Raw genomic sequence first — 27,948 nt, 5'->3', positions numbered from 1 at the left:
TCGTTTGAGTTTCCTAGGCTAACAGTGCATAAACAGCTGCAGACTGAATGTTCCTGTGTAGTCTTCTTCAGAGGGTCTTACAATTTTCTGACATTGTAGTCTTTAAACCATTTCGTAACATATTCAGCTCGCGCTGCACGTATACAAGTCTTTAGCTTTAAACCGTTTGTGACGTCTGGATTACTGTCCTTATACTGGTCTAAATGGTTGATTATTCAGGGTACAGCTAAGACCACTGTCCACACCGGTAGCAACCCGGCATGTTTTGGTCTAATATGTTAATTCTTCAGTGAGTCCTTTTAAGCACTCGCCTTGGAGGGCAGTTCCCTCACGTTGCCACAATGTCTGTGCTCACGTGGGCGTGGTACCTGACTTGGCAAAAGTCTATATGAAAAACCCTTATCTCCTTTAGAAGGCTAAAATCACATTTAATCTTCCCACAAATAGTTTCATATTTAATCACATACGTTTTATAACATTTTGATGTAAACCTGACCCCTTGAATGCGTACACTTTCATAGATACAGTTATTTAGTTCTTCTGTCTTTAACAATATCACAAAACAAAAACTAATTTGATATGATTATTGTTTAAGTCCCACCAACCATTTCCCACATTATTTACGTTAGAAATATTGTTTCAATGTCCAACCTTTTGATGTTACAGTACTGCAAAATCTCTCTCTGTTGTAACAAAGGGATTTTTAACTTCCATTTCTGCAGAGTGGGAGAGAGAGTTCCTGCAAGGTATTTACGACCGTGATAAAACTGGCCAACAAGGGGGTCTTGAAACTTTAGCCGGCACCTTTGATCTCCATCCAGGAGGGCAAGTCATGAAACTAGGGAGCTAGTTTCTTATGACAAATGTTTTTTGGTTTTAGGGGCGCGACTGCATCTAGGGTATTACACACGGTAAAATGTAGTTCCTCAGTTAGGTGGTTAACCAATTTTTGTACTCCGATGTCCTTGGGTAGGTGGAGGGAGTCTGGAAGGGCATCTATGAATCTTTGGGTTGTCTGAGAATTTATAGCATGGTTTTTGAGGATCCTCGGTTGAGGTCTAAGCAGATTATTTGTTGCGATTGCAAACGTAATAAAATGGTGGTCCAATAGTCCAGGATTATGAGAAAAACATTAACCTCTAACGAGTCTCCCTCCCGGATCCGGGATCCTCCTCATCAAACAAGCTGACTAGCATAGGCTAGGCTAACGGGACAGGGATATCATATAATATAATTTCATGAAATCACAAGTCCAATACAGGAAATGAAAGATAAACATCTTGTGAATCCAGCCATCATTTCCGATTTTTAAAATGTTTTACAGCGAAAACACAATATGTATTTATATTAGCTCACCACAATAGCCAAACACACAACGCCATGTTTTCACTATGTTTCCACCGCATAGGTAGCTTTCACAAAACCCACAAATAGAGATAAAATGAATCACTAACCTTGAACAACTTCATCAGATGACAGTCTTATAACATCATGTTATACAATACATTTATGTTTTGTTCGAAAATGTGCATATTTGAGGTATAAATCGTAGTTTTACATTGCAGCCACCATCACAAATAGCACCAAAGCAGCCAGAATAATTACAGAGAGAAACGTGAAATACATAAATACTCATCATAAAACATTTATGAAAAATACATGGTGTACAGCAAATGAAAGATAAACATCTTGTGAATCCAGCCAATATTTCCGATTTTTTAAAGTGTTTTACAGCGAAAACACAATATATATTTCTATTAGCTCACCACAATAGCCAAACACACAACGCCATTTATTCACCGCCAAAATAGCTTTCACAAAACCCAGAAATAGAGATAGCATTAATCACTAACCTTTGGACAACTTCATCAGATGACAGTCTTATAACATCATGTTATACAATACATTTATGTTTTGTTCGAAAATGTGCATATTTAGAGGTACAAATCCTGGTTTTACATTGTGAATACGTAGCAACAATGCACCAAAATGTCCGGAGATATTTTGGACAGTCACCTAATCTAACCATCATAAACTTTACTAAAAAATACATGTTGTACAGCAAATGAAAGATACACTAGTTCTTAATGCAACCGCTGTGTTAGATTTTTAAAAATAACTTTAGTACAACATACAGCATGCAGTATTGTGAGACAGCGCTCACATATTGTCCGCCTTGTTGGAGCCAACATTTACCACAAAAATACGAAATAACATCATAAATATTCTCTTACCTTTGTTGATCTTCCATCAGAATGTTGTGCAAGGAGTCCTAGTTCCAGAATAAATCATTGTTTGGTTTTAGAATGTCCATTTCTTCTGTCGAATTAGCAACTTTGGCTAGCATTGTGGCGCGAACATGCCCATCAACTCTTGGCGCCTGGAACGAAAAATTCCAAAATTCCCAATAAACGTTGAATAAACTGGTCAAACTCGGTTGAAAATCCTACTTTATGATGTTCTTCTCATATGTATCCTATAAAATCAGAGCCGGAGCAATTCGTCGTGTATACGGAACGCTTTTCAGAAGACAATGTGAGGTTCCCCGGCGCACAGTTGAAAACTGACAAAAGAGCGGACCTGTCACTCCAAAAGCTCTCATTCGGCCTCACATCAAGCTAGACACCCCATTCAACCTTCTACTGCCTGTTGACATCTAGTGGAAGGCGTATGAAGTGCATACAGATCCATAAATACAAGCCAGTTGAATAGGCAGGCCCTGACACAAAGCCCCTTTTTCAGAATTTTCACTTCCTGTCTGGAAGTTTGCTACCAAATGAGTTCTGTTTTACTCACAGATATAATTCAAACAGTTTTAGAAACTTCAGAGTGTTTTCTATCCAATAGTAATAATAATATGCATATTGTATGATCTAGAACAGAGTACGAGGCCGTTTAATTTGGGCACGATTTTTTCCAAAGTGAAAACAGCGCCCCCCTGTTAAGAATTAAGATCCACAATATTTATTCCTCGGGACAAAACTAGGTCCAGAGTATTACTGTGGCAGTAAGTAGGTCTGGAGACATGTTGGGCAAAACCCACTGAGTCGATGATGGCTCCGAAAGCCTTTTTGAGTGGGTCTGTGGACATGTCCATGTGAAAATTAAAGTCACCAAAAATGTGAATACTCAGTGATTAGTTCATTGACTATAACTGCCTTGGAAGTGAGGGATCTAATATTAAGTAGCCCTATTTTGAGATGTGAGATATAACAATCTCTTTCAATAATGACAGAATTGGAGCTCTTTATTCCAGTGAGATTGCTAAGGCGAACACAGCCATGTTTAGTGTTGCCCAACCTAGATCGAGGCATAGACACGGTCTCAATGGGAATAGCTGAGCTGACAACACTGACTGTGCTAGTGGCAGACTCCACTAAGCTGTCAGGCTGGCTAACAGCGTGCAGGCTATCTCATTGTGGAGCTAGAGGAGTTAGAGCCCTGTCTATGTTCATGGATAAGATGAGAGCACCCCTCCAGCTAGGATGGAGTCCGTCACTCCTCAGCAGACCAGGCCTGGTCCTGTTTGTGGGTGAGTCCCAGAAAGAGGGCCAATTATCTACAAATTCTATCTATTCATACGTTTCCATCAAATCTCCTTTAATGGTTTTAGTAACCCTGTATGTGCAATATACCAGGTCAAATCTTCCCAATGTAGGTGTAAATTTGCTTTAAAGCCAGAATCATTGATTGCACATTTTTTTTACTTAAAAATGTATGAGAATCACCCATTGATTCTTGAAGAATCTTAACTTATAAATGCTTCATGAGCTTAGTTCAACTGTCGAACCCAAAATATAAGCTTGTTTTACTCCAATTTTTGTAAACATCGTAAATGTAAACAAACACGATATAGCCTCAAAACTATCATTTTGCTATTGATATTTGAGAGTGCCCACTGGGCATAGACATCAGTTTGTCTATACCACATTGTTTCAACGTAATGTCATTGAAATGACGTGGAAACAACATTGATTCAACCAGTGTGTGCCCAGTGGGTAGTTACATTTCTCCAGGTCCATCCCTCAGCTTTTTACCAAAACAGAGGCGGAGTGACCCTTTGTTGTTGTTTCAACTGTGGAATTTAGCTTTAAAGGGGATTTTTCTGGATCCTGGATCCTCTTCCATCAATTTCCAATGGGTCAAGTGGCTGCAGAATTGCTTCACTATTTATGGAATTGCCCCCAAATTATAAAATTAAAGGGGAAGTGACAGTGATTTTCTTGGACCAATCGTTCCTCTCTTCCTATGACATCTTCCCACCTAGTACCCAGCCCTGCAAGGTACAGCCTGTCCTTTAAAGAGCGACTGCCCCTAAAAACGAATGAATCCCTTTGAAAACGTCCTATGTGGCATTGATATGAGTCAGAAACATTTATTCCAGTGTCAAAATGTACTACAAAGTATAAATACGAACATTTTGGTCATAAAGTCAGTATCGTCTAAAACTGAGTTTGGAATCTGAGTGTGTCACAACGAGTAAATTAAGGTTTGGTTTGGACAGTAGTGGTGCGTGGGTATAATCACTGGGGAAGCAACCAGTCCACAAAGCATATTGCATGTACATTAACAGACAGTTACATGACCTACAGCATGGTCAAGCAAGTTAAAGTTTCCAACATTTTCGTACCACTAAACAAATATTGATTTAGAACCACAGAGAGTTAATGTTAGTCACAAAGAAAACCAGAGCTGCCTCCACTATTCCAGCACCATTTCAACTTAAACATTTCAACATCATCAAATCACCACTGCATAGTCTAATAAAGTAACCCACTACAAGATACCATAAACAATTTAGATCAATCAACGTAAGCTAAATATGATGTAGCTGTCAATGGTCCTGATTTATGTGTGCGTGTGCATTCGTGAAGGAAAACGGTCTATCACTCTGTAATACAGTACAGTTAACACTTTTATTTTTTGTTGTCCTAGGCTACCTGGCTAAAATGCTTGCTTGCTAGCCTAACGTCCATTCATGGGATACTTTAGCTAGTTAACATTAGCCTTCTACATCTAGCTACATATTGAACTTCCATTCTCTCAGGCCAGGGGCAAAACAGTGGATGAATTGAATCCGAATCGCTGTTATAATCATTGGCCATTACGGAGAATTAAGTTAAACCACAAGTCCAAATCCCTATCTCCATCCATGGCTAATTTAGGAAAGGGCAAATTTTAGCTAGCTGGCAAGCTAGCCACCAGAGGGCAACAACACAACGAGATACAACAATTCAAGTTTTTCTCTCAATGACATATGCTCTCAATGGGTTTTGATAGGAGTGATGCTAAATCCAAGCTGGCTTCCCTTGACACTTTTGTTTTGGTGTGCCAGGACCATTCACAGTTGAGCTCGCTCAGTTTAGCTCAATAGTGATTGGCTATTATTTTATACTTTTTTATCAAGGGAGACCAAATGCTTGCTGGCTTCCCTTGAATTCAATGCTACGGGCGGCAACAATGTCATTCTCCTTATGACCAGACAGAGGCAGATAGATGGCGTTGTTTGGTTCGCTCTGATGCTTTCTCCGGTGAGATACATTCAGCCTCTTGTGAATTGAATTACGTATTTTTTCTTGGTCAATTTTTTGGGGAAGCCTGGCTTCCCTTGGCATCCATGAATGAATACACGTCACTGCCGTAAAATTGCTGTCTCAGACGGGGCTTTACCCAAACCCCTGCCCTGTGCAAGGTCCATGACAGGGGTTTGGGGGCAGCCCATGAGCCCGACAGGGACTTGGTATCCTTTTCCACGCAATCCGTGACTTGCATTCACAAGATAATAAGCATAGGCCTATGAGGTTACTTCATTGGAAATGTACATAAAACACCATGCCATTTTGCACACAATTGTAAGTTAACCTTTCGTTTTGACAAATAGGCTGCTGGCCTAGCTGTTACTCTCTAAGGCAGGATTTACCAAACTCGGTCCAACTTTATTCTCGATATATTGCCAATTTATTCACAAAATTGTATTTCTACTTTATTCTTGAAATATTGCCACTTTATTCTCTAAATATTAATTTGGGGACAGGTCGAAAAGCATTAAACATTTATGGCAATTTAGCCAGCTAGCTTGCTGTTGCTAGCTAATTTGTCCTGGAATATAAACCTTGGGTTGTTATGTTACCTGTTTCTAGTATCTCTCCTCCTTCAGGTTTCTTCTTTTTCTTTGGATTTTATATGGCAGTTGTCAACCAACTTTAAGGTGCATTACCACGACCGACTGGACTGGAGTGTGGACCTCAGTTCATCTTTCAATCGCCCACGTGGGTATATGCTCCTAAAAACCAATGAGGAGATAGGAGAGGTGGAACTTGCAGCGCGTCAAGCGTCACGTGACGCGAGCGGTGTGGTTAGCATGTTAGCCTACATTGGACGCGCCCTCGTGGAAATCTAATTAACATAATAAAAAATACCCATCATAGTCCGTCTGTTTAAACTAGATATTATCGTTTTTCTTGTTGCATGGGCTGAGTCTCAATCCACCACAGCATCCACCGATATCGCCCTTCTGCATCTGTGGTGAAAGGTGCCAGAGCTAGAGGTGTTTGTCAGACCATGAGACATCCCGAAAATCGGTCTTCTCACAAAATCCTATGTAGCTTCCGAACAGTTTGGCCTTCAAACTATTATGACCACTCTATTGTTCTAGAGCCTCAGAAGACTCCTCTGAAGGTCCTGGTACCAGTTAAAAATAAAAGTGGATAAATACATGTAAAAATTAAAAATATATGTTTCATGTTCTTTCTTATATCTCTCAGATATAGGACAGACACTTCAGAACAAACTTCCTTTAGATGTTTCTATTGTTCCATGTACTGAATCTGTTATTCAATGTCTTTATATTTGCTTATAGCAGTAATGTCAAATTCAATGTTTCATCCAATAATTGTTTTTAGATTATTTTTGGTACCTTAAGGGGTCTTAAAATTCAAAATCAAATAGCTAAATAATCATTGGTATGACCACTTTAAAACAATTCCATATGTTAGTTTAGAAACACACACCGGTTTAGACAGGGTTTAGGGTTAAAGTACTGTCCTGCCCCCAAAAATATCCAAGTACCACACCCATAGCCGTTCATTAATTTTTTTTCTCTTCACTTGGCCCTAATACTCTTCCATATATTGCGTTATTTATTGTGTTGGGGAGAAAAAAGTGCAATCGTTGCTCTTGAAAATGAAAGACTAGGGACTCAATTCAATCCAACCCGCATTGCCGTATTTAAGCTTTTTTTCCAATGGTCAAATTAACTCAAAGATTGGTCTTGGGTATGTTACTGTATAAAAACCTACAACTAGCTACTACCAGGGCGACCTTCCCATAAGAAAACGTTGGTGGTTGTATTCGCTAAAAGTTTTTTGACCATCATACAAAAACTCCTCGCTTGATGAGCGAAAAAAAACGAAAAACGTCACCTGCTGGAGAAGACAGGTTTTGGGACCAGTTATGTTCTTCATACCGCAGTCAGTCATCCCTCTCGCTTCGCCTCTTCCTCTTTGGCTTTAGTGAGGCACGCTTCCCGGAAGCTGGAATTCAGTACAGGAAAAATGTCGACATTGTCAATGTGCCAGACGCAGCTTGGAGGTTTCAGTTTCGAAAATTGTAAGAGGTAAGGACTCATCGATAATTAATTTAAAAAAATGCGGCGCATGTCCACATGTTTTGTGACTTTTAAATATTGAAATAATTTAGAAATGTATTCTCTGAGTTATTTGATGTTGCCAATCCATCCTCTTCACGGCCTGCTTAAATGACTCAGACATTTCTAAAAGCTGTTTTTTCTACCTAGAATGTTCCATTAATTCATCAAACTGATTTCGTAGGCTGCGACAATTTTACGTTTTGATAAACTGTTTTCAAACTCACATAAATAACCCTGACTGAAAGTTAGCCACCGTTTGTTGACAATTAGCGTAGCTATAGAGCTAACGTTAATTGTAGCTAGTATTAGCCGGCTAGCGGAAAACAATGCATGCCTTATGTTAGCAAGTTTAGTTAAGTTAGCCAGCGAACGTTAGTTAACTGACTACCAATTGTTTAGTCACTGCAGTGTTGAATTTCATAATGAAAATGCATATTGAGTTGTCACATTTTTGGTATCACCTAATTTCCCGTTGACTTGGCTTGCCTTGTTGCACTCAAACACGCATACGCAGCCGTAGCCTGAATACCCGACGTTGAATTTCATTGAATTCTACATCGAGCAAAAATGTGCGTTTGGATCAGGAAAGTTTACACTCACTAACGTTACCTCAGAATCTTGAATAAAATGATATTTGAACTTTACCGGTTTTGAGTGTGGTTGGTCCTTTTTCAGGTAGGAATGTGAGACAAACAAATTTATCCACAGGGAAGTATATTTGCATTAACTTTTCAAAGCGCTGGTAGTTCATTCATATTTCCATCACGTAAAACATGCACACGATATAAAAAATACACGCAGAAGACTCATGCATACTTGCCGAGCTCGGCGACGTGTTTACATGGTTCGACACATGCGATAGAAAGATAAATGCACCACCAGGCTTTGAAAAGTTGAATTAATTATACTTTCCTGTGGATATATTGTCTCGCATTCCTACCTGCAAAACCACATGGACAACGGATAAAGTAAGTTAACATATAATTGTATTCAACGTTCTGGCTTGTAGAGATTGTGAGAGGAAATGTTCTAACAAACGTGTAGCCATTAATCTGACTGTTAACCAGAGGTATCACAGTCTGTCAGGCAACCCACACCAATAATGCAGCAGATTATCAAACTAGCTACAGTCTGCCCAGGTAAATTGATAGCTATTTAAGATTGTTGTGTGCAATGGGTGTAGAATATTTACCATTACATTGGATATTGAATTACCACACCATTTTGTCCACATTCGTGTTAATAGTGACAGACTACATAGCTATCATGTGTCCATTACTTTCTAGCGCAGTCTGTTTCTGACCATGTTTCTTGTTTTAGGAATGCGGTCTTGGAAACTGAAGTTACCAAAGTAGGATGTAGGATGCCTGCTGCCCGGAAAACAGGAACCACAATCGTTGGGGTTGTTTTTAAAGTAAAGATGACTTTGTTTACATATCGTTCTCACCTTATGCATCTATACTGAACAAAAATATAATGCAACAATTTCAAAGATTTGACTGAGTTACAGTTCGTATAAGGAAATCATTTAATTGAAAATAAATAAATTAGGCTGTAATCTATGGATTTCACATGACTGGGAATACAAATACGCATATGTTGGTCACAGATACCTTAAAAAAAAAGTAGGGGCCTCCCGAGTGGCGTAGCGGTCTAAGGCACTGCATCCCAGTCCTTGAGGCGTCACTACAGACCCGGGTTTGAACCCGGGTCACAACCAGCCATGACTGGGAGTCCCATAGGGCGGCGCACATGTGGCCCAGCGCCGTCCAGGTTGGGGACGGTTTGGCCGGGGGGGGGGGGGGGGGGGGGGGGCTTTACTTGGCTCATTGCGCTCTAGAGACTCCTTGTGGCGGACTTGGGCGCCTGCAGGCTGACTTCAGTTGTCAGTTGGATGTCTGTTTCCTCCGACACATTGGTGTGTCTGGCTTCTGGGTAAAGCGGGTGTTAAGAAGCGTGGTTTGGCAGGTCAAGCTTCTGAGGATGCATGACTCGACCTTAGCCTCTCCCGAGCCGTTGGGAGTTGCAGCGATGAGACAAGATCGCAATTGAATATCACAAAATTGGGGAGAAAAGGGGGCAAAACAAAAGTAGGGAGTAGTTCAGAAAACCAGTCAGTATCTGGTGTGACCACAGTTTGTCTCATGCAGCTCTTCATCTCCTTTGCATAGAGTTGATCAGGCTGTTGATTGTGGCCTGTGAAATGTTATAACACTCCTCTTTAATGGCTGTGCGAAATTGTTGGATATTGGTGGGAACTGGAACATGCTTTCGTACATAACCCCACTGCCACCATGGGGAACTCTGACAATGTTGACTTCAGCAAACTGAAGTTGTGAGGCCGGTTGGAAGTAATGACAAATTCTCTAAAACAACGGAGGCGGCTTATGGTATAAATATGAACATCAATTCTCTGGTAACAGCTCTGGTGGACATTCTTGCAGGCAGCATGCCATTTGCAGGCTCCCTCAAAACTTGAGACATCTGTGGAATTGTGTTGTGACAAAACTGCACATTTTAGTGGCCTTTTATTGTCCCCCAGCACAAGGTCCACCTGTGTATTTTTATGCTGTTTAATCAGTTTCTTGATATGCCACACCTGTCAGGTGGATGGATTATCTTGGCAAAGGAGAAATGCTCACTAACAGGGATGTAAACAAATTTATGCCCAACATTTTAGAGAAATAAGCATTTTGTGCTTCTGGAATATTTCTGGGATCTTTTATTTCAGTTCACGAAACATGGGACCAACACTTTACATGTTGCGTATATATTTTTGGTCAGTGTATTTCACCTCTACCAAAGTGAAAAAGATCACACTCCAAAAATGTACTGATAAGGCATGCTGTGTTTTCCTGAAATAGCCCAAGTTCAGACTGAGCGCTCTATAATTCCACCATTCCGTTATCCTGTATCTGGTTAAATGTGATGTCATGTATGACTTTTTTTTTGAACTTCAGTGCTATGAAACTTTAAGCAACTTTGTTTTCATCAATGAAGGATGGGCTAGTTCTTGGTGCTGACACCAGAGCCACAGAAGGCATGATTGTGGCAGATAAGAACTGCTCCAAGATCCACTACATCTCCCCCAACATCTAGTAAGTGGCCCCCTTTTGTTTTCTTAATTCTGTTTTTAGATTATTTGTGTGAATGGCTTGACAGTATTGTGGTGTACCACTGTGTAATAGGTATGATAATGGTTGATGTGTGAATGACATTGTATCGCAGTGCTTCAGTGAACTATACACGGAATACGTGCTGGTGTCTTAGTCTTTAGACAATAACTGACGCGCCACATAATATCAACATTTATTTAAAGCTTAGTTTCATAAATGCATGTCAACGCCGTAATCCTAGGCTCCACTGTGTCATGTTTTGTGTCCATCCAGTTGCTGTGGAGCGGGCACAGCGGCAGACACTGAGATGACCACCCAGATCATCTCTTCCAACCTGGAGCTGCACTCCCTGTCCACGGGCCGTTTGCCCCGCGTGGCCACTGCCAACCGCATGCTCAAGCAGATGCTGTTCAGGTACACCACCCATCCAATGAGATTGTGCAATATTTGCTCATTATTCTTTTCAAAATTCTTCAAGTTCTGTCAAGATGTTGGGATCTTGGCAGGCCAGTAACTTTCAAGTTTTGCCATAGATTTTGAAGCAGATTTAAGTCAAAACTGTAACTTTGCCACCCAGGAACATTCACTGACGTCTTGGTAAGTTACTATAGTGTAGATTATTTGGCCTTGTGTTGTGTTTGTATTTAGGCCAAAAAGTGTGTTGCTTTGCTGTGAATATTTTTATTCTGTATATGAGTATTCTTCTTTTCACTCTGTCATTTAGGTCCCTATTGTTGAGTCACTACAATGTTGTTGATCCATTCTCAGTTTTCTACCATCACAGACATTAAACCCTGTAGCTGTTTTAAAATCACCAATTGCCTCATGGTAACATCTCTGAGCACTTTCTTTCCTGTCCTACAGCTCAGTTCAGAAGGATGACTATATCTTTGATGTGTCTGGGTGGTTTAATTTATAATCCACAGCATAATTATTAACTTGACCATGCTTAAGGTGATGTATTCAATTTCTGATTTGTTATTGTTGCCCATCTACTAACCACTGCCCTTCTTTGAGGCTATATCACAACTGCCCGTGATAGGGAGTCCCATAGTACGCCGCACAATTGGCCCAGCGTCATCCGGGTTTGGCCGGTGTAGGTTGTCATTGTAAATAAGAATTTGTTCTCCGCTGACTTGCCTAATTAAATAAAGGTTCAATTTTAAGTTGAATCTGTGCTTGAAATTCAATACTTGACTGATGGACCTTACATATGTATTTATGGGGGTCAAAGGAAGAGTTAGTCATTAAAAAATCATGTCAACCCCTATTATGTCTATGTAATTTATGGGATTTGTTAGTCTTAAACTAATTTAGGCTTGCCTAAACAAAGGGGCTGAATACTTATGCAACGATTATATTTTAGTTCATGAAAAAATATATAACATCTCATCCTAAAATCATGGGCATTAATGTGGAATTTCCCCCCCTCGCTGCTATAACAGCCTCTACTCTTCTGGGAAGGGTTTCCAATAGATGTTGGAACATTATCTGCTGGGACTTGCTGAAGCATGATTCATCACTCTAGAGAACACGTTTCCACTGCTCCAGAGTCCAATGGCGGCAAGCTTTACACGAGTCCAACCGACAATTGGGATTGCACATGGTGATCTTAGGCTTGTGTGCGGCTGCATGGCCATGGAAACCCATTTCATGAAGCTCCCGACTAACAGTTCTTGTGCTGACGTTGCTTCCAGAGGCAGTTTGGAACTCGGTGTTGCAACTGAGGACAGGCATTTTTTTTACGCGCTTCAGCACTCAGCGGTCCCGTTTTGTGCAATTGTGTGGCCTACCATTTTGTGACTAAGCCGTTGTTGCTCCTAGATGTTTCCACTTCACAATAACAGCACAGTTGACCGGGGCAACTGTGCTGGAAATTGGAAATGTGGCATGCTATGACGGTGTCACGTTGAAAGTCACTGAGATCTTCAGTAAGGCCATTTTACTGCAAATGTTAGGCTATGGAGATTGCATGGCTGTGTGCTCAATTTTATACACCTGTCAGCAACGGTTGTGGCTGAAATAGCCAAATCCAACAATTTGAAGCGGTGTTTACATAGTTTTGTGTATGTAGTGTATATTCTTCCACTTTGACATTAGAGTATTTTGAAAAAATTTGGGCTGATCCCATTTAGTCGACTGATCGATAGTTTGGTCGATATGCTGTTGGTCGACCAAGATTTCTTTAGTCGAGCAGTCACAATTATTATCATTTTCATTGTGTACAGGACACCTGTCTGATTGGCTCTTGTCTCAGTGGACTAATCCATTGCGGAAGCCACAGGGATGGCACAGTCCATCACTCTAAGACGTGATACTGAATTAATGGTGCGGCACTAATCAATCGAATATTTTTTAACAAATGTACTTTCTCCCGCGTTGGATATGATCGCTGTCCTCGTTTCTGGAACATAATCTTCAATGCGCCGTAGAATTGGCGTCTTTCCCTATGTTGCTATGTGCATAACTGCAAAAATAACCAGCATATTGGGATTGAGAACAATGTGGGTGAGGCAGCATATAGGAGGAAACAGCCCTTGCCTTAAGCCCTATTCGGACACGATTAGTTTTACTGGGGGTGATCGGTTATTGTTGTTATCTGCACAAGCCCAAACACCATATCTGTTATTTTAGTCCCGTCCGAATCTTCCATGTCAGGAAATTTGTAACATGGCAGGAGACTAACAATTCCAGCCAGAGTAACCTACTCTATTTTTGCGAACTCCTAGGTCCTCTGATAATACTAGTCCCATGTGAATCAACATCCCTGTGTTTTCAGAGAAATGTCTGAGTTTGACAGCTGTTGCTCACTGTTTGAGCAAGAGAACAATAACTGATTTGATAAATAGCGTATATATGAAGGGCCTACATGTATTAACTTACACAGTGACTGCTTTTGGTCATATGTTTTGTCTGTATGAATTGAATATTGCCAAATGCATCAGTAAAAAATATTGCGCCTATTTTAATGTAACCCTTACTGTTAATAGATTGCAAAGCAGCATACAAGCATTCACTTTTGCATCCATAGCCTTAAAATGCATCTAAAGTGCAAGTGCACTGTTTAGCTCACATCTGAAGGCTGGGGGGCATTTACGACGTATAGATAAAATATCCTAATGATTATGATCACACTTCCTCAATTCAAATATTATGGCGACACTATCAAAGATGGGAACCAAGCTTGAGTTGGTCGAAATTACAGGATGACTCTCGGTCAACATACTTTTTATTTTTTGTCGTGGACAGCCCTAGAAGAAATCTGAGGGGGTCTGAATTATTTTGCAATGCATTATATGTATCAAAGGAATGGGAACCTGAAATCAACTGTACCTGTAACAGTAATACCGGGTGTCTATCAATTGAAAAGTAGTAGGGCCCTATGGAATCATGGAATCCGAACATTAAAATGGAATTCAACAATGTAAAGAAATGTGTAGGGACTCAACTAAATGTCTTTAACTAGTTTGACTAGTTTGCCTAGTTAATTTGCCCTAGTTAATCATAAGAAATGAACAAAATGCATCAGTGATTCATATTTTCCTGCAACTTTCTGAAACGGCACAGGACTGCCCCACAGCAGTGGTCACCAACTGGTTGATCTCCAAGGCATGCCTAGTCAATCGCCAAACATTTCTGTAAAAAACCCAAGGATAAAGCCTTGCGTTCCTATTTATTTATTTTTTTTCATCTCGGGCTGTTGGCGGTAGGTGCACGGGATTCAACTGCACTGCGGGCCAGGTAGGCCAAGTGTTAACATTTCATGTGGCTGTAGGTACAAACTTTGCCTTACCAGCGGGGCCTGAGAGGAAATCCAAGTGCACTATATGCCTACCGCTGGCAAAATGGATGGCTGATACTGTAAAGCTGATACTGTGAGATGTCAAAACGTTTAAAACCATGACTAGAGTGAGATTCAATGAATACAGCAAAGAGCTGCTGTTTTTGAGTGTGTTCATGTTTCATTTCTTACTCGGCACTGTCAACACTTTTTTTTATTCAACACTTTTATAAGCCATAAAATGCATCTTCTTCCTACTTCCACTCATGCTACAACCAGCATTGCAGCTGTAACGAATGAGTAGAAAAGTGTATCGATATGAGCGGTAGATCTCTGCTTGCACTTTAACTCTGTGATCTTGACTAAGAAAAGGTTGGTGACCACTGGTCTACACCGGTGTAGGCATTGGCAATGATGCTATTGATGACCAACTTCTGGTAGAGATGGAAAAGCTTTCCCCGAAACCTTCTCAATTAAATGTTAACTATAAAGTAGTCTATGGCTACCTGGCAGAATATTATTATTTCCATCAATCCAGTGGTCATTTGTTTTGCAAAGTCTGCAATGACATGAGTGCTACAGAAACAATACTAACAAAACAAAGTTCTCTGGCTGGTGGCACTTAAATTTAAAGGGGAACTACACCCAAAAATATACATTTCTTAGATTTTTGTCAGACCTCAAAAGTGGTCTTCTGATATGGTTTAAGCCTTGTTGTGGACTTAGAACATCCAATTTGGGTGTTTTTCTTTTAAAACGTATGAGTTTGAGAGCGGAAACCTGGAAAAACAAAACTGAATTTGGGACTTGGGCACTGTTGACTGAGGTAGAATAAAAGAAGTAGTTCATTGACTTTGCATCCAGGGGCCTCATTTCAGCTAAATCTAGGGTATGGCAAAAAAATAACACAATTGAAGCTCATTTATTGCATTTCTACACAATTTAATGCATTTTGGGAAAAAACTAAAACAAGCGAAATTTACTCCTGCCATTATCACCCTGTTGCTGGAGCTTCATTCACCTCAGTCAACAGGGGACTTAGCTCCCTGCTATGCACTAGCTCAGCGCCGGAATTCAATCTCTAGTTTAGTTTCATGCCAAGTCAAACAGCAGTTACACAGCCAAAGCCATCTACTACAGCCATCTTCTGCAATATGTTGATTAAACGTCCTGCTGTTCCCTGCAGCTGCGTCGATGCACACTCCACAGAGAGGAAGAGGCGAAGCAAGTGCTTTCACTCTCGCCAAAAATCTGTCCAAAATAAGCCCAATGCTTTTCTATGGGCTTATTTTGGACCTAAGCTTGTCGTCTGCCTTTCTGCCTTTGGCACAATGACTCCGATTGTAAGGACGGAGATATGAGCATCTTGTTGTTATTATATATATGTCTCTAATCTCCATAAAACCAGCCAGCCATACAAACCGCCTCCCCTCCTGGTCCTAGGCATCTAAACTGCAGTTTCCTTTTATTCAGGATTGGAATGATTTTAGTAGCCTATTTTAAATTGTTGGTGTTGAGCTAGTGTAAAGGCGACTGCCATACCCAATTGACACCCCTGTTTGCATCCTCAGATACCAAGGCCACATCGGTGCTGCCCTGGTTCTGGGTGGAATGGACTGCAATGGCCCCCATCTCTATAGCATCTACCCCCACGGCTCCACCGACAAGTTGCCCTACGTCACCATGGGTGAGTCTGCCAGCTAATACTTACCGTTACCGCTCTCATTTCTTTCCAACTATTTTTCTTGTAATCTGTTGCTCTCCATCTCCTATCCTCTTTCTCTTTCCTTTTTTCCCTAATCACTTTGTATCCCTCTTCTCGCACTCTATCTGCACTCTTGCTCTCTCGGATTATCACTTTGTTTGAAGGAGGTGCTTCAGACCTCAGCTACCTGGACTATCTGCATTGACCTCCTCTTTTGACAGCGTTTGCCACATACGCTGCTGCTACTGCATATTTATCTATCTATCCTGTTGCCTAGTCACCTTAACCCCTAATCTCGGTTACCCAGAAGTAAAATTCTTGCGAAGTTTGTCACTTCCCGTGTAACTTCTGGGGGGATGTGTTGTGAAATTGTGATTTCCGTTGTGTGAAGGAAGAAGCGAAGTCTCCTCCCTCGCAAAAGGAAACACTCTGCCAATTCCCTTCCTTCTGCTAATTTCACCCTTGTTTATGATATGTGTGGACACGCGCCAACTAGTAAACATGGAAGATGTGAGTGAGGATGTTTTCAACACAGCTATTTCAAATCTTGGCAGTGTCCATTCAAACCCTGTCGTTTACGCCACTGCAACAGTTCTTAAATATTTTGACTGGCAAAGGGGATATTTTAGTATGCTTGCCAACTGGCTATGGCAAAAGTTGAAAATATCAAGCGATGAATGGAAAAAATTGCTCAAACCTCCGTGTTCAGCAAGCGGTCGATTAGACTGGCAGTGGTAGAAGTGCACACTGTTGTTCACCGGTAAGTCTACATTATATGAACTCCTTCCTGGCTAGACATTGGCATTGCAGCTAGCTGACTATCATTCACTCTACTTTACTATCAACTGGCCAGCTCTATCAGGCAGCTTTTAGATGCGAGGGAAAACAAATATGTTTGCTAACTATCCATCTAATTGATGGAGTTGAGAAAATGCCATTAAGATTAACTTGTTCGCTAGATTGAAACTGCTGGGGGGAAAGCTAGCTAACGTTAATTCCCACCATCAGTCTGTGAGTTCGTCTTAGCTTAGCAAAGTGGACTAGCTGGGTTTATAGAAAATAACTAGCTATATAATTGCTAGCTATATTTTAAAGACTAGTTACTGACTATTAAACTTTGTCAAACTACTTCGTTCCCCTGTCTTGTTGAATTGGAAATCTATCTAAATGCCCTCCTGATTTTACTGCAGATAGGCAAACTGCTCGCCCACACAATTGCTACACAGAAACCACAGTTGTCTACTCCATTGTCAACACCTCAATCATATCAGTAGGGCTATATCAGTATCTTTAATACCATTTATGCATCATGACATTATTAGCTTTTTGGACCAGAATGAGTCTCTCTCTACTACCTATTGCTCCTGCAGTAAGGATTCAAATTCTTCATCAATAGTTTTCATAATTTATTTTCAGATCATCGCTGAAAAAGCAGTAGTAGCCTACCAGTATGAAAATTAGGGAGCCAAAGGAAAGACTCTCGCTGTTTCGGTACCGTTCATCTAAAAGATCCGCTATTCATTCGCAAACAACTCATCACTTGACTACAATGGCAAACAAGTCACTTTAGCTGCCACTGGCAAGTCTCGACATGGGTTTCGAATCCTAGGAAAATACAAACAAGGTCTTTTGGTAGGTTTTATGAATAACAAAGGGATATAGGAGATGGAATTCAGTCAATTCGACACCTTTTATAAACTAGTCAACACAAGCTGTTCGGTCGTCAATCAAAGAACTGTAAATAGCCTATGCGCCAACTCCGTGGCTGACTGTAGGCCTATGAAAATAAATGAATGTGCCACAAAATAATACGTAGATTTCAACTCATCGTTACCACATACAGTTGAAGTCGGAAGTTTACAGACACATTTAAACTCAGTTTTTCACAATTCCTGATTTTAATCTTAGTAAAAATTCCCTATCTTAGGTCAGTTAGGATCACCACTTTTTATTTTAATAATGTGAAATGACAGAATAATAGTAGAGTGATTTATTTCAGCTTTAATTTCTTTCATCACATTCCCAATGTGTCAGAAGTTTACATACTCAATTAGTATTTGGTAGCATTGCCTATAAATTGTTTAACTTGGGTCAAATGTTTCAAGTAGCCTTCCACAAGCTTCCCACAATAAGTTGGCACATTCCTCCTGACAGAGCTGGTGTAACTGAGTCAGGTTTGTAGGCTTCCTTGCTCGCACACGCTTTTTCACTTCTGCCCACACATTTTCTATATGATTGAGGTCAGGGCTTTGTGATGGCCACTCCAATACCTTGACATTGTTGTCCTTAAGCCATTTTGCCACAACTTTGGAAGTATGCTTGGGCTCATTGTCCATTTGGAAGACCCATTTGTGAGCAAGCTTTAACTTCCTGACTGATGTCTTGAGATGTTGCTTCAATATATCCACATAATCTTTCTACCTCATGATGCCATCTATTTTGTGAAGTGCACCTGTCCCTCCTGCAGCAAAGCACCCCCACAACATGATGCTGCCACCCCCGTGCTTCACGGTTGGGATGGTGTTCTTCGGCTTGCAAGCATCCCCCTTTTTCCTCCAAACATAACGATGGACATCAAATCAAATTTTATTTGTCACATACACATGGTTAGCAGATGTTAATGCGAGTGTAGCGAAATGCTTGTGCTTCTAGTTCCGACAATGCAGTAATAACCAACAAGTAATCTAACCTAACAATTCCACAACTACTACCTTATACACACAAGTGTAAAGGGATAAAGAATATGTACATAAAGATATATGAATGAGTGATGGTACAGAACGGCATAGGCAAGATGCAGTAGATGGTATAGTGTACAGTCTATACATATGAGATGAGTAATGTAGGGTATGTAAACAAAGTGGCATAGTTTAAAGTGGCTAGTGATACATGTATTACATAAAGATGTCAAGATGCAGTGGATGATATACAGTACAGTATATACATATACATATGAGATGAGTAATGTAGGGTATGTAAACATTATGTTAAGTGGCATTGTTTAAAGTGGCTAGTGATACATTTTTACATAATTTCCATCAATTCCCATTATTAAAGTGGCTAGAGTTGAGTCAGTATGTTGGCAGCGGCCACTAAATGTTAGTGGTGGCTGTTTAACAGTCTGATGGCCTTGAGATAGAAGCTGTTTTTCAGTCTCTCGGTCCCTGCTTTGATGCACCTGTACTGACCTCGCCTTCTGGATGATAGCGGGGTGAACAGGCAGTGGCTCGGGTGGTTGTTGTCCTTGATGAATTTTATGGCCTTCCTGTGACATCGGGTGGTGTAGGTGTCCTGGAGGGCAGGTAGTTTGCCCCCGGTGATGCGTTGTGCAGACCTCACTACCCTCTGGAGAGCCTTCCGGTTGTGGGTGGAGCAGTTGCCGTACCAGGCGGTGATACAGCCCGACAGGATGCTCTCGATTGTGCATCTGTAGAAGTTTGTGAGTGCTTTTGGTGACAAGCCGAATTTCTTCAGCCTCCTGAGGTTGAAGAGGTGCTGCTGCGCCTTCTTCACAACGCTGTCTGTGTGGGTGAACCAATTCAATTTGTCCGTGATGTGTACACCGAGGAACTTAAAACTTTCCACCTTCTCCACTACTGTCCCGTCGATGTGGATAGGGGGGTGCTCCCTCTGCTGTTTCCTGTCCACAATCATCTCCTTTGTTTTGTTGACGTTGAGTGTGAGGTTATTTTCCTGACACCACATTATGGCCAAACAGTTCTATTTTTGTTTTATCAGACCAGAGGACATTTCTCCAAAAAGTATGATCTTTGTCCCCATGTGCAGTTGCAAACCGTAGTCTGGCTTTTTTATGGTTGTTTTGGAGCAGTGGCTTCTTCCTTGCTGAGTGGACTTTCAGGTTATGTCAATATAGGACTCGTTTTACTGTGGATATAGATAATTTTGTACCTGTTTCCTCCAGCATCTTCACAAGGTCCTTTGCTGTTGTTGTGGGATTGATTTGCACTTTTCACACCAAAGTACGTTCATCTCTAGGAGACAGAACACGTCTCCTTCCTGAGCGGTATGACGGCTGCGTGGTCCCATGGTGTTTATACGTGCGTACTATTGTTTGTACAGATGAACGTGGTACCTTCAGGCTTTCAGAAATTGCTCCCAAGGATGAACCAGACTTGTGGAGGTCTACAATTAATTTTCTGGGGTTTCGGCTGATTTCTTTTGATTTCCCCATGATGTTAAGCAAAGAGGCACTGAGTTTGACAGTAGGCCTTGAAAGACATCCACAGGTACACCTCCAATTGACTCAAATGAGGTCAATTAGCCTATCAGAAGCTTCTAAAGCCATGACATAATTTTCTGGAATTTTCCAAGCTGTTTAAAGACACAGTCAACTTAGTGTATGTAAACTTCTGACACACTGGAATTGTAAGTGAAATAATCTGTAAACAATTGTTGGAAAATTTACTTGTCATGCACAAAGTAGGTTTCCTAACCGACTTGCCAAAACTATAGTTTGTTAACAAGAAATTTGTGGAGTGGTTGAAAAACGATTAATTCACTCACGGAAGACAATGAATAAGCTTCATGCTCTCCTTCTGTTAAAATACATTTTACTGTAGCCAACCAAAGCGCACAAGAAATAACACCTGTACGACGAAATGGGACAGACATCACTGACAAACCAGCCGCTTCCCTGTCATTGCTCACTTTTTGATTGACCGACACCTGTCCTATCAATGGATCGGTAGAAGATGCATATTGTTCATTCTAGCAGGGGAATGCTGTACAGCCTTTTTAAAAACGTTTTCTTGACACACTGCTCGCTTAACCCGAAAGCCAGCCGCACCAATGTGTCAGAGGAAACGCCATAGAACTGCAACCAAAGTCGTCTTGCAGGTGCCTGGCCCGCCACAAGGAGTCGCTAGAGCGCGATGGGACAATGAAATCCCGGCTAGCCTAACCCAGACGACGCTGGGCCAATTGTGCGCCGCCTCATGCGTCTCCAGGGCCGGCTGGCTATGAAGACTTCTCTGTCTAGGGATTGTATCCTTTTAATTGAAAAGAAGACTAGTTAACTTATGAAGTGGAGAAGGTAGCCGTCTGACAATGAATTATCGTCAGTTTTTTTTAGGCGCTTATGGAAAACACGGGTGCACTGGTCTCTGCCTGACGACTCAAACTAATTTCTGCCGTTGCTACATACTTCAGTCTACGACTGCCATCATTGAAGTCGTTTGCTGTTATGTCAATGTGGGGTGTTTTACAAAACAAAGTAATCAGCGAGTGGATCATCTCTAACCAATCAGAGGATCAAAGCCAATGACAAATGTTCAAAATGCTGCTTTACCCACGTGTGTTCTAGCTATGGCCCAACCCATTGGTTTCTGGGACCAATCAAAACGGTTTGAATGTGTGTGCGTTCTAGAAATCATCGGGGAAATTCCTCAGGTCCAGATTCATTGTGGAGAATAAACTAACGTCCGTATGGCAAGGCGTAGGATTTCGCCAGAGCAGAGTTTGGGTAGCCAAGCAACTGGTCTCCAGGCCTTTACTCTCCTTTTCACCTTCTACCATACTGGGAAAACCACAGCAAAACTCAGCTGGTGTGCTTCTTAATGCCTCCCCCGGGAACCTGGCTATGAAACCAGATATTGGCAGCACGGAGAGGAGGATGGCATGATGGATGCTGTGGGATTAAAGAGAGGGAGAAGGGACGGGAGAAAACAAGACTAAATCTCCTAAAGGGATTGAAAAATGTAGGTAAATCTTCTCCGTTTCCCTCTTAAGTTAAAAAGACACAGCTGTAGAGAAGTCCTAATGGCCAGTCTCCACCAAAACAAAGGGATTTTTCAACTTCTTGCTTTTGTCACAGATAAGCACTTTCTTCAGCGGGCTAATTGCCCCACATGTCTGATGTGCTTTATAAAATGGACGCCAGAGACTCCGTTAGGGAGAGATGGTTTTTAAAGAAGTGTGCGTTCAAAATAAGCAAGATCAGCTGAAACCTGGACCAGATAGCCATTCAGTCATGGTTACCAGTAGGACGTTTTGTGAGGGACCTTTTGTTGTAAGAAGCATTTGTAAGTGTTTCTCAAAGCTGTATGTGTGGTCCTCAACATTTACTTACCACTGCAACTGTTGTAAACTATTCGGTCCACGTCTTGGTCACTGACTGTTGGTCTCATCTTGGTTACTTGTGTATTTTTTTTGTCATTCCAACAGTCATTAACCATGCAGTTGTTGTGTGTCTGCTCTCTCCCAGGTTCTGGCTCTCTGGCTGCCATGGCAGTGTTTGAGGACCGCTATAAGCAAGACATGGAGGTGAGTTGGACCTGGCCCATTTTGTACATCCACCACACACATCTTCAAATGTCATAATGGAGGCCATACCTCGCCTGTATTTTGCGTAATGACTTTTCTATTTTAAGCAATAATAATCAAACTCACAACTTGAAATAAGTAAACTATGATACAACTGCAGAAAATACACTGAGTGCCCTCAGAGCTGCGTCAATTCGTTGAGGCATGGACTCCACAAGGTGTCGAATACATTCCACAGGGATGCTGGCCCATGTCGACTCCAATGCTTCCCACAGTTGTGTCAAGTTGGCTGGATGTTCTTTGAGTGGTGGACCATTCTTGATACAAACGGTAAACTGTTGAGCGTGAAAAACCCAGCAGCGTTGCAGTTCTTGACACAAACCAGTGAGCTCCGTTCAAAGCCGCTTAAATATTTTCTCTTGCCCAGTCACCCTCTGAATGGTACACATACACAATCCTTGTCCCAAAGCTTAAAATGTTTTAACCTGTCTCCTCCCCTTAATCTACACTGATTGAAGTGGATTTAAGTGACATCAATAAGGGATCATAGCTTTCACCTGGATTCACCTGGTCTGTTTATCATGGAAAGAGCAGGTGTTAATGAACGTAGTCGGCGTTCCAATTCATCCCAAAGGTTTTCGTTGAGGTCAGATCTCTGGTGCGGAAGAACTTGACTGGCCTGCACAATCTCGACAAATCATTTCTGTATGGACCACACTTTGTGCACGGGGGCATTATCATGCTGAAACAGGAAAGGGCCTTAACCACAAATTGTTGCCACAAATTTGAGAGCACTGAATCATCGAGAATGTCATTGTATTCTGTAGCATTAAGATTTCCCTTCATTGGAGCTAAGGGGCCTAACCCGAACCATGAAAAACAGCCCCACACCATTATTCCTTCTCCACCAAACTTTACAGTTGACACTAATCATTGGCATCCACCAATCCCAGATTTGTCCGTCGTACTGCAAGACCGTCGGACTGAAAGCGTGATTCGTCACTCCAGAGTGCGGTTCCACTGCTCCAGAGTCAATGGCGGCAAGCTTTACACCACTCCAGCCGACGCTTGGCATTGCGCATGGTGATCTTAGGCTTGTGTGCAGCGGCAGTTTAAACTCTGTAGTGAGTGTTGCAACCGAGGACAGATGATTTTTTACGCTCTTCAGCACTCGGTAGTCCCATTCTGGTAGCTTGTGACCTACCACTTCGCAACTGAGCCGTTGTTTCTCCTAGACGTTTCCACTTCACAATATCAGCACTTACAGTTGACCAGAGCAGAAATTGGACGAACTGACTTGTTGGAAAGGTGGCATCCAATGACAGTGCCACATTGAAAGTCAATGAACTCTTCAGTAAGGCCATTCAACTGCCAATGTTTGTCTATGGAGATTGCTTGACTGTGTGATCGATTTTATACAAGGGTGTGGCTGAAATAGCCAAATCCACTAATTTGAAGGGGTGTCCACATACTTTTTGTCTATATAGTGTATCTATTTTTTTTTGCATTGGATGCCTCTCAGTCCACCGCATCCGCCTATGTAACACTGGTGAAAGAGCTAGAGTTTGTCAGAGCATGAGACATCCCGAAAAACGGTCTTCTCACAAAAGTCTGTAGGGTCCGAACAGTTTGGCCTACAAACTATCACCACTCTAGGTGACTTGCACGAATGCGATGGTGTTCTCCGTTTTGCTCTATGACCCCCCCCCCCCCCCCCACAAGCGTCTTGGGACTCCTCTGAAGTCGGTACAGCTGATCTGCCAACTTCTGTCTGTAGCGTCCGAACAGTTTGGGCCACACACTAATATGACACCTCTGTGGAAAGGTGAGACTCATGAGAACACGTACATGTAGGTTGTTTTGCTCTAGGATGCCCAAAAGCTTCACGAGTCATCTGAAGGTCCCCCGGGACCAGTTGAAAACAGTTATGGAAGTATATATGGAGACTGTTTTAGTGCCTAAAATATGGGGTTAAATACATGAAAAAAAATCATTATAATTTAATGTTTCCTGATCTTATATCTCTCAGATCTAGGACAGACACTTCAGAACAAACTTCCTTTTTAGATTTGTTTTGGTACTATCTGTTGTTCCATGTAATGAATCTGTTGTTCAATGCTTTTGTATGGGCTAATAGCAGTAAGGCCAAAAATAATTTTTCGTCATGGATACAATTTGAATGTCTCTGTGTGCAGGAAGTTGCTAACTAGCGTTAACGCAATGACGAAGTCTATGCTAACTGCTAGCATGCTAGTAGATACCATAGACTTCGTTGGGGCGGCAGGTAGCCTAGTGGTTAGAGCGTTGGACTAGTAACCGAAAAGTTGCAAGATCGAATCCCTGATCTGACAAGGTAAAAATCTTTTGTTCTGCCCGTGAACAAGGCCTTTAACCCACTGTTCCTAGGCCATCATTGAAAATAAGAATTTGTTCTAAACCTCACTAGGGTATGTGGGACGCTAGCGTCAACAGCCAGTGAAGCTGCAGAGCGCCAAATTCAAAACAAAGGAAATCCCATAATTAAAATTCCTCTAACATACAAGTATTTTACACCATTTCAAAGGTAATCTTGTTGTTAATCCCACCACAGTGTCCGATTTTTCAAAAAGGCTTTACAGCGAAAGCACCACAAATGATTGTTAGGTCACCACCAAATCACAGAAAAACACAGCCATTTTTCCAGCCAAAGACAGGAGTCACAAAAAGCATAAATAGAGATAAAATGAATCACTAACCTTTGATCTTCATCAGATGACACTCATAGGACTTCATGTTACACAATACATGTATGTTTTGTTCGGTAAAGTTCATATTTATATCCAAAAATGTCAGTATACATTGGCGCGTTATGTTCAGTAGTCCCAAAAACATCCGGTGATTTTGCAGAGAGCCACATCAATTTCCAGAAATACTCATAATAAACGTTGATCAAAGATCAAGTGTTATACATGGAATTTTAGATCCACTTCTCCTTATTGCAACCGCTGTGTCAGATTTCAAAAAAGCTTTACGGAAAAAGCACACCATGCAATAATCTGAGGCCGGCGCTCAGAGCCCAATCAAGACAAAAATATATCCGCCATATTGTGCAGTCAACAGAAGTCAGAAATAACATTATAAATATTCACTTCCTTTGATGATCTTCATCAGAATGCACTCTCAGGAATCCCAGTTCCACAAATGTTTGATTTGTTCGGTAATATCCATCATTTATGTCCAAATAGCTACTTTTGTTAGCGCGTTTGGTAAACAAATCCAAAGTCACGAAGCGCGTTCACTAAAAGCAGACGAAATGTCAAAAAGTTTCGTTACAGTAAGTAGAAACATGTCAAACGATGTATTGAATCAATCTTTAGGATGTTTTTAACATCACTGGGGCCAAGCTTCCTGCCATCCAGGACCTATATAATAGGTGGTGTCAGAGGAAAGCCCATAAAATTGTCAGAGACCAGTCACCCAAGTCATAGACTGTTTTCTTTGCTACCTTTTTTAAAATCTAGAACAACTTAGCACATGTACAGTCAGAGCAACAACAAAAACATACTAATAATAATCAGGAGTAGCACTGGTGCTCCCAATGTAAAATAAATATATATTTTTTATTGATTGTGATGCAGCATTTTTTGGGGCTATATGAATCCTACCTTCTTTTGAAGCACATTAATGAGCTATGAGATGGCAATGGCATCCACCTTGGAGAGTCTCTGTGGAAGAGCTCACCTGGGAGCACGGCTCCTCACCTAGCCATTGTTAAATGCATCCGTCAAGTTATGCTTTTTATCACAGGGCCTTGAGAGGAATGCTGGAAATCAAGCATGTATCTCTACTTCAGGAAGGCTCTACTGCTGTTACCAGTGATGGCCAATAAGAGGGAGCCCTTGCTTTTCCCATGGCATTTTTAGCTTGGTGGGACTCACCACTCGCTACTTACAGCTCAACTTGAGTTGTTTTCTTCCCATAAGAAGCAGCAGCTCTAGCCCATTTCATCCAAGCACAACGATGTGACGGACGTGTGCAAAAGGTTTATACTAAGGGCTCCTCTATCCTCTCAATCTGAAGCAGTAATTGAATGAATACGCATTGGATTAATTCACTCAATACACAATGAGATTGATGATCATGGTTACAGTAATGATGGTGTTGATGTTTGTTCTCTCCTTAGGAGGAAGATGCCAAGCGGCTGGTTCGGGATGCCATCGCGGCCGGCATCTTCAACGATCTGGGCTCGGGCAGCAACATTGACCTGTGTGTCATCACCAAGGGCAGGGTGGACTACCTGAGGCCCCACGACATGGCCAACAAGAAAGGGGTCAGGTAAAGCCAACTACCCACCTCATAATTTCCCATAACGTAATAATTTTCCCCCATAGCAGTGCATCTTTTGAATAATCTAGTCTAGTTTCTGAATGCGTTGTAATAATTTTGTGGCCTTTAATCTGTTAAGAATGCATTACCTTTTGACATGTTGAATGACTCAACACTTTGGCCTGTTTTTGTTTGAAGACGTGTGTATGAGCTTGAAGCCTTGCCCCACCAGTGAGTAATAAAGACACGGGTCTGTGTGGAGTGCAGTAGACTTTACCATAGCGTTGTCTCACCCACCTCTGAGTACTCCGTTTGACTACTAACACACTTAACCCAGCAAGTGCGTAGCCTTATCTTGCCTTCTAAAGCTGCTTGTGTTGAATTTCACATAACACAACAACCATACAAATAAGTTGATCTTTGTCGTAAACCCAACAAAGCCCCGTGGCTGTGTCGCAGTAGATAAAAAATAATGATGGATTCTCCAGAGTTATGCGACTGGTGGAAGCCATTTTTGTGTTTAACATCCGTTGTAACATTTCATTTTGCATCCAAGAACCAGCTCCCGGAAGCTCATCAGACCTGTCTCTGCTGTGTTGAATCAATAATATTTTGGAAACAAATGTCTTTCTTTTTCCAATCAGAACCGGTAATTACAAGTACAAGCGAGGAACAACCGGAGTCCTGACGAAGGCTGTGACCAAATTGGATCTGGAGGTGGTGGAGGAGACCATACAGACGATGGATACCTCTTGAAGCATCACTGTAACATTCTGCTAATTACTATTGTGACTGTTCTGATATCCCTCCCCAACTTCGCCCTTACTTCTTTCAGTGAAAATGGCATGTTTTTTCATGGTTTATAATAAAACGTTTGAGTTCTTAAGTCTTAAATGTGTCCTAAGTGTTTGAACATGTCTCAAATTGAATTGCTTAGCTGGCAGTTTGACAAATACTTGAATTATTATTTAAGCTAAAGTTAGAGATAATATGAATAACAAGTCAATGTCTGTTTTAGGAAATCTATAAAAAAAAAAAACGGGAAATAGGAGTTCCTTATAGTATTTAGTAGTCTGCTAGTGAGTTACTTGATCCTGCTGCATAAAACACT

General features: G+C 41.4%; 1 protein-coding gene across 1 annotated transcript; it reads left to right on the top strand.

The window, feature by feature from the left end:
• The first annotated feature begins 7,488 nt into the window (after window positions 1-7,488).
• Window positions 7,489-27,727, top strand: LOC120021373 (proteasome subunit beta type-7-like). Its single transcript, XM_038965114.1, has 8 exons — window positions 7,489-7,615; window positions 8,969-9,062; window positions 10,649-10,746; window positions 11,038-11,178; window positions 16,117-16,232; window positions 22,474-22,532; window positions 26,695-26,846; window positions 27,482-27,727. Exons 1-8 carry the CDS (start codon window positions 7,554-7,556, stop codon window positions 27,591-27,593), a joined length of 834 nt encoding a protein of 277 aa, XP_038821042.1. The 5' UTR covers window positions 7,489-7,553; the 3' UTR covers window positions 27,594-27,727.
• The last annotated feature ends 221 nt before the right edge of the window (window positions 27,728-27,948 follow it).

This window comes from Salvelinus namaycush, chromosome 26 (genome assembly GCF_016432855.1).
Source record: "Salvelinus namaycush isolate Seneca chromosome 26, SaNama_1.0, whole genome shotgun sequence".
Classification (NCBI taxonomy): Eukaryota; Metazoa; Chordata; class Actinopteri; order Salmoniformes; family Salmonidae; genus Salvelinus; species Salvelinus namaycush.
The sequence above is the reverse complement of the archived record's forward strand: the minus strand, read 5'-3'. Positions and strand labels throughout refer to the sequence as shown.